The sequence below is a fragment of the Scyliorhinus torazame genome, chromosome 1, assembly GCF_047496885.1.
Source record: "Scyliorhinus torazame isolate Kashiwa2021f chromosome 1, sScyTor2.1, whole genome shotgun sequence".
NCBI lineage: Eukaryota > Metazoa > Chordata > Chondrichthyes > Carcharhiniformes > Scyliorhinidae > Scyliorhinus > Scyliorhinus torazame.
In genome coordinates this window covers 159,124,615-159,132,481 of record NC_092707.1, presented here as the reverse complement: position 1 = coordinate 159,132,481, position 7,867 = coordinate 159,124,615, and the positions used below count along the sequence as shown (strand labels likewise).

The 7,867-nt window shown below is 45.5% G+C and overlaps 1 protein-coding gene across 5 annotated transcripts in view; it reads left to right on the top strand.

Moving 5' to 3' along the window:
• The first annotated feature begins 947 nt into the window (after positions 1 to 947).
• Positions 948 to 7,867, top strand: part of rcc1 (regulator of chromosome condensation 1) — a 53,357-nt gene continuing 46,437 nt past the window's right edge. The window contains exons 1-2 of one of the 5 annotated variants that reach the window (XM_072501067.1): positions 948 to 1,087; positions 2,609 to 2,702. In XM_072501067.1, the coding sequence (XP_072357168.1) occupies positions 1,085 to 1,087; positions 2,609 to 2,702 (97 nt within the window). In that variant the 5' untranslated portion in view covers positions 948 to 1,084. Of the gene's footprint in view, positions 1,088 to 1,178; positions 1,253 to 1,390; positions 1,513 to 2,235; positions 2,269 to 2,608; positions 2,703 to 5,384; positions 5,602 to 7,867 lie in introns of those variants that run through there. The other 4 variants (XM_072501069.1, XM_072501068.1, XM_072501066.1 and 1 more) reach the window with 4 other exon arrangements.

Sequence of the window (7,867 nt, the reverse complement as noted above, 5' to 3'; positions counted from 1 at the left end):
AAAACAGCTTCTTCCCTGCTGTTACCAGACTCCTAAACAACCCTCATATGGACTGATCTGACTAATACTACACTTCTAGGGGCTGGTTTAGCACAATGGGCTAAACAGCTGGCTTGTAATGCAGAACAAGCAGCACGGGTTCAATTCCCGTACCGGCCTCCCCGTACAGGCGCCGGAATGTGGCGATAAGGGGCTTTTCACAGTAACTTCATTGAAGCCTACTTGTGACAATAAGCGATTATTATTATTATTCTGTATGTTTCTCCCGATGTCTGTGCCTATGTATTTACACTTTGTACCTTGTTGCCCTGCTACATTGTATGGATGGCACGGTAGCAGTGGTTAGCAGCTCCTCACAGCGCCAGGGTCCCAGGTTCAATTCCGGCCTCGGGCGACTGTGGAATTTGCACTTTCTACCCGTGTCTGGGTGGATTTCCTTCGCGTGCTCTGGTTTCCTCCCACTATCCAAAGAAGCGCAGGTTAGATGGATTGGCCATGATAAATTGCCCCTTAGTGTTACGGGGATAGGGTGGAGGCATGGGCTTGGGTAGGGTGCTCTTTTCAAGGGCCAATGCAGACTCGATGGCCCGAATGGCCTCTTGCATTGTAAAATTCTATGATTCTCAGATATGTTTGAGCTGCACGCAAAAAAATACTTTTCACTGTACCTCGTTGACAACAAACAAATCCAATCCAATTAATTAAAAGTTCATTTGACTGGCCTCACATTAAAATCAACGATGTCGAGATGACATTTGGGCAACCTTGGTGAATGCGACAACACTAAAACATGAACAAATGACTCGTGCAGCGTTGGGGAATGACAGGCGTGAGCACAAGGCGACGGCGGCAGCTGCTGTTTGACAACGCGGCCCCTTTGTCCAGGGGGCCAGCCAGTCAACCGGCTCCAGTCAATAATCCATTACTCCCCCTGCTTCCGCATCCATTCCAAACTGCGCGGGCTCTGATCTCAGCTGTGGGCATGCGCCTGCGCTTGTCAGTGGCGTTGCAGAGGGGTAGAGGAAAATAATAGTGAGAGTAAGAGAGGTGGCGGCGGCGGGAGGAGGCAGGCCAGTGAGAGGAAATGGTAAATATATTGCTCCGTGTGATGATAGGAAGAGCAAATCAGTTGATTTTTTTTTGGGGGGGGGGGGGGTGTTGTGACGGCACGGCGACCACCTCGCGCTCCGAATGCCTTGTGTCCCAACGTTCCAATTTAGAACGCCGTGTGTCACAACGTTCCAAATGCCTTGTATCGTAACGTTCCGATTTAGAACGCCGCGTGTCCCAACGTGCTGACCCGGTGTCTGTGTGTTCTCTTTCCGAATGTTCGGCAAGCGCGGCGTTCGGAGCGCGAAGCCCACATTCCGGCCCCACCATTTCGGGATCATTTCTTTTGGGTGCAATGGGCCAGACCCACGTTCCCAGTTTTAATTCTCTCCTCCGGGACTGACTGCATACGTTACCCACCCCCACCCACACACACACACCGTGCATTGAATTGCTTCACCCGTACGTTAACGGGTCGGGAGTTTAAAAGTTTAATTTCCTTGTGAATAAAGTTGCTTTTCTTCGGGGTCAGAAAAGTTTGCCCGGGGCGCGGGAGGTCCCGGGCCTGGGGAGTCTCGACTGGTTCCGACCGAAAGCCGGGCTCCCTGTTTTGCTGCCACCGGCTACGTTGGCTGGCTCCTTTGCTCATTGCCTAGGCCTGTGCTGGCGGAGTGTCCAGAATAGTCGCTTGGCTCTCTGAACTTGCTGCATATATTTTTTAATTTATTAATTCGGTCTCACTATACTTTCAGGAAGGAGGTTTTTTTTTCCTCTCCAAATTTTGGGCGTAGCTGGTTTGTTGGCCAGCGAGAGTTACTGAGAGATTGGGAATTAACATTTTAGGCCCAGAGATTTGTTTTTTGTGAGCGGGCAGTTTGAATGACATTGTTTCCTTTTTTGGTTTGTCTTCAGGGCCAACTTGCACAACGGCGTCACTGAGAATAATCAGGATTTCTCGGTTATTTAGTAAATAGAACAATGTTTGATGTTGTGACAAAAGCACTGGGGGGGGGGGGGGCAGATGATTTTTAATACTCTTCTACCCAGCCAGTTAAGATGGTCTGCAGCTTGGAAGGAGAGTGGAGGCAGATTCAGTAGTGGAAGGAACGGGATAGAAACTCAGGAGAAAGTTGCGGGGCTACAGGAAAATCGGCAGTGTTGAGGGACTGCTTCTGAAGTTACAGAGGCACTCGGGGCTCCATGGCCTCTTGCAAAGCTGTAAGTCGATGTCTGCTTTAAGATATCGACTGTTGTATCTGGATTGAGGCTGATATCTTGCGAGTCATAAGACGCTTGTATCCAAGTACTAAACTTGGATTCTGATCACAGATCAGTGAGTTATTAAAATACACCTTAATGGAACAGTCACAAAATAGGGAAGCAATTCTTTTTTGATATTGTTATGGTTATTTTAAAAAGGGAACTTTGAAGAGGGGTGCCTGTGTGTGGGTGTTCTGACAGATAGTTTTTTAACAGGAGATGATCAGGAATGCACCAGAAGCATGGTGTAGCTAAATCTGAATATGTATTTCACTTCAATTCTGTTGTTGCTTGACAGGATTTTCAGAATACAATGCCTGGGAAAAGGTCAGTGAAAAGGTCAAAAGATAATGAGGAAAAAACGCAAGGTGACGAAAGTAAAAAATTGAAGAGTGAGTATTTTCATTAACTTTGAATCACTGGTTTGCCATATGTCTGGATTCTTCTCTTACCACTGGCTAAGTTCTATATATAGCAGTTGAATACTTTTATTATTCATTTATTAACTATTTGGTGTATTTAAACTTTGGTGTAATGCTCTTGTTTTTTCTTTCACTTCAGTAAGATGATCAATGTTTGCTGTTTAGATGTATGTCTGTTGGGAACCCTCCAATGGTATGCTGTGCAGCTCCTGCTGTTGCACTCGCCCAGGGAGGCTTCAAACCCATTCTTCGAGTGGAGGGAAAGGGGTTAAGTTGCGGTTGTAATTGCTGTGGGTTAACGCTTGTCGGGTGCTGGAATTGCAGAGACCAACCCTCAATGCCAGATTCAGTAAGGTGATACTGGAACCGCGACGTCCCGCGATGTCAACAAGCACGCTGGAAAGTCGGGGTCAAGAGACCCGGAGAGATGCCGGATTAGTGGGGTGGTTAAAACCTTGTCTCAAGGGTCTGGGTTTGTTCCCACTTATCGGTGCCCCAGCAGACTGCTGGCTGGGCAAGTAAATTGGAGATTACTGCACTCTGTGCTGGTCAAGCTGGCAGTACACACATACAATCCTGGCACTCGCCTAGCCCTGGTTTGTTGCCCATACACACCGAAGCTCCCTGGGGTTTACAGCAAACAAGTCATCATTCTGAATTGTGTGAATGTGAATCACAAAGTGTGAATTGGAGATTCTTTCTCCCCAACCCCCACCCTGCCGCCAGTGTTCTGGCCAATATATATATATATATATATATATATATAATATAATATGTTGCCAGACTCCTGAATGACTCTTATAAATTCTAATCTGATCTCTTCACACACCTCTACGGAGTAGTCCTGCACTCCTGTATGCTTCACCCGATGCCTGGGTCTATGTATTTACATTGTGTATTTATGTATGCCCTGTTTGTTTTTCATGTATGGAACGATCTGTCTGGACTGTACGCAGAACAGTACTTTTCACTATACCTCGGTACACGTGACAATAAAACAAGTCCAATCCAAGATTTATCAGATTGTTAACACTTTGCAGAAAACGGGGGCTTCCTGTGTACACATTTGGTTGCTGAATTTCCGACTGACTACGTTTCAAAAGTGCTTCATTGACTGTAAATGTGTTGGGGTTTCCTACGGTTAGGAAAGGTGTGATATGAATGATAGTTCTTGTTTAAAAAGCAGTATGGAACTAAGCCTTCGAGAGCAGGGTAGCCTCGCATTGGGCAGTATGTGTGGAACAGCTCTGCTCTCTTGTGCTGGGGGAGATTTTGAGTCGTAGAGGGGCGTGAAATGCTGTGTCCTTGTGGTGGGTGTCCATTTCCAACTCGTGTAAGGTTCTTTATAAAAAGGGATTAGTCCAGGGGACGTGATTAGAAGCTGGAGGAACCTGCAGTGAAGTGGCCTTTTATTGAAGTGTGTTGCTTCAGCCGGCCTTCGAATAGTGGGAAAATTGGAAACCTCAAATCCAAACCCCAATTACACCCAATAATTGCATTGCCTTCATATTCAAAGAAACAAACAAAGAACAAAGAAATGTACAGCACAGGCCCTTCGGCCCTCCAAGCCCGTGCCGACCATGCTGCCCGACTAAACTACAATCTTCTACACTTCCTGGGTCCGTATCCTTCTCTTCCCATCCTATTCATATATTTGTCAAGATGCCCCTTAAATGTCCCTATCGTCCCTGCTTCCACTACCTCCTCCGGTAGCGAGTTCCAGGCACCCACTACCCTCTGCGTAAAAAAAATTCCATTGTATCATGTGTTAGAGACAGGCCTGTAGAGTAAATGATAACTTGCTGACACATTTATAGACTGTATAAATGCAACTTTTTACTGTTGATCTTGACACCCAATGAGAAATGTCACACATTCCAGGTTGTATTAGTTGTGTGTTCATGAACACTGCACAGGCACAGTTTTCAGTTTTTTCTGCCTGTTACATATGGGGCAATTTGGAACCAGTGACGTTTTGACAACAATTGCTGACTTGTGCATTCATGAAATGAAATGAAAATCGCTTATTGTCACAAGTAGGCTTCAATGAAGTTACTGTGAAAAGCCCCTAGTCGCCACATTCCGGCGCCTGTTCGGGGAGGCTGTTACGGGAATTGAACCGTGCTGCTGGCTGCCTTGGTCTGCTTTCAAAGCCAGCAATTTAGCTCAGTGTGCTAAACAGCCCCTTCACTTAGTAATAGAAACTGAGCATTGGGATAGACTATTCAGATGTATCAACAATTAATCATCAATTCAGAAATCTCTAAGTTACATTTGAATGACCAATCCATTGTGTATATGGACGGCCCTGGGTGTCGGTTCCTACAAAACAATGGTCTGAAAAGGCTGACTCTCCAGTAACCAGGCCTGTGCTAAGTGAACAGGAAAAGTTAACGCATTGGAGTCACTGTTTAAACTTCTGCAGTGTCATGGACCTGCTTTATGAAGTCTGTACGCTCTAGTGATGAGGTTTGCTGGTTTGTTTTGTAAATGTTACCGTGACGATCTGTGCATCACACTGCTCCTGCTCGCTTGCGTCACAAGAGTACGACATCTCTGGGGGGCTAGTCCCTTTTCCCTCAGGATGTATCTATGACATTGCAGCTCCCTGCCTCTGTGTGAATCTTGCTGTGTAGTGATACAGTCTCTCAGTTGCTCCCCAAATGCATGTGGAAAGCAACCTTGTGTCTTTGCCAGTGTGGCAGACTTTGTATGTACTTGGTTTGCAAGCTCCTGCTGAAAATTCAATTTTACTGGTACCAATGGCTAGAAAAGCTGAAACTACTGATACTTGCCCCTTGTTTGAAATGTTATCACCATGAGCTGGAAGTTAGTTGTACCTACACAGAAATCGACTCAGAACGGCAGAGTAAGTAACAAAGCAAATTTCGCTTCATAGTAGGGCAAGACCCATTCTAGACCACAAGGTTTGATTCAGTTGGTTGATCTTAGAGATGGTATTCAATCCAAGGAAGAATCGGCCAAGGAAAACAACAGGTCTGAGGATTGGGAGCAGTTCAGCAAATAAGGGCCAAGGGATTGATTAAGAAGAGGAAAATAGAGTACAAGAGTAAGCTTGCAGGGAACATAAGAACTGACTGGAAGTTTCTATAGGTACGTGAAGAGAAAAGGATTGGTGAAGACCCCCCAAAACAGGGGACTGTACAATAGAGGACAAATAAACGGCTGAGCAACTAAACACACACTTTGATTCTGTGTTCACAAATGAGGACACAAATCAGATAACAGAAATGTTGGGTTTGGTGAGAAGGAGGAACTGAAGGAGATTGATATTAGTAGAGAAATGGTGTTGGGGGAATTGATGGGTTTGAAGGCTGATAAATCTCCAGGGCCTGATAATCTATATCCCAGAGTACTTGAGGAAGTGGCTCTAGAAATAATGAATGCATTGGTGGTCAAGTTCTAGGATTCTGTAGATTCTGGAACAGTTCCTGCAGATTAAGGGTAGCTAATGTGACACCACTATTGAAAAAGGGATTTGGGGGAGGTATGTGGCACAGTGGTTAGCACTGCTGTCTACGGCGCTGAAGGTAAGCATGCAGGTACAGCAGGTGGTAAAGAAGGCAAATGGTATGATAGTAATTATTAGTGCAACAAGTAGGCTTACATTAACACTGCACTGAAGTTACTGTGAAAAGCCCCAAGTCGCCACCTTCATAGTGAGAGGATTCAAGTACAGGAGCAGGGATGTCTTGCTGCAATTATACAGGGCCTTGGTGAGACCACTCCTGGAATATTGTGTGCAGTATTGGTCTCCTTTTCTGAGGAAGGATGTTCTTGCTCTAGAGGGAGTGCAGCGAAGGTATACCAGACTGATTCCTGGGATGGTGGGACTGGTGTATGAGAAGAGATTGAATCGGTTAGGACCGTATTTGCTGGCGTTCTGAAGAATGAGGGGGGATTTCATAGAAACCTATAAAACAGGACTAGGGGGAAGCACGGCGGTGCATTGGTTAGCACTGCTGCATCAGGGTGCCGAGGTCCCAGGTCACTGGCCGTGTGGAGTTTGCACATTCTCCCCATGTTTGCATGGGTTTCGCCCCCACAGCCCAAAGATGTGCAGGCTAGGTTGATTGGCCACACTAAATTGCCCCTTAATTAGAAAAAATGAATTGGGTACTCTCAATTTATTTTAAAAATAAATAAAACCGGACTAGACAGGGTAGATACAGGAAGGATGTTCCTGATGGTGGGTGTGTTCTGAACCAGGGGTCGCAGTCTGAGGATACGGGGTAGACAAGTTGGGACAGAGGTGAGAAGAAATTCCTTCACCCTGAGAGTGATCGGCCCGTGGAATTCGTTACCAGCGGATGTACTTGAGGCCAAAACATTGTACGTCTTCAAGAAACAGTTAGCGATAGCACGTGGGGCGAAGAGGACCAATGGAAATGAGGGGAAAGCGGGATTAGGCCATTAAGTTGGATGATCAGCCACGATCATAATGAATGGCCTTCTCCCATTTTCTACGTTTCTATTATCATGTGAGAGTACCTTTAAGAAATGGGTGTTTGAGAAATGTACCTTTAAGAAATGGGTGTTTAAAATTGATGTTAGAGTGTGGGTGGAGCTGGGCTGTCTGTCAGCTTTTTACTTTCATTTTAGGCTGTTTGCAGCAGGGTGCGATTTAGTTTTGTTTTCAGAGCTGGATAGCTGCAGTCATAGCCAGAAGGGGTATTAGTCTCTCTCTCTGTAACCTAAAACTGTAAATCGAGCCTTTGGTGATTTAAAATTAATAACTGCTCTCAGTAGTGACTTTAACCTGATGTGCTTCTGTTAAAAGTTCTTTTTTAAGTTGTATGGATGTTAAAGGGACAGCTTAAGGATTACTTAGTGTTGTGTTCTTTGGGGGTTGTATTTGAATTGATGGTTGCTGAGATGTTCACTATGTTTTAAAAAGGTTAACTTGAGTTCATACAATAAACATGGTTTTGCTTCAAAAAATACGTTTTCCATTTCTGCTGTCCCACACCTGTAGAGTGGGCCGTGTGCTCCCCAGACCACAATCTATTAAAAGTTGTGGGTCAGGTGAACACCATGGTACACTTTGGGGTTCTCTAAACCCTGGCCCATAACATTATCTCTGTCCAATCAGCAGTCTGTGCACTCGCTGGGGT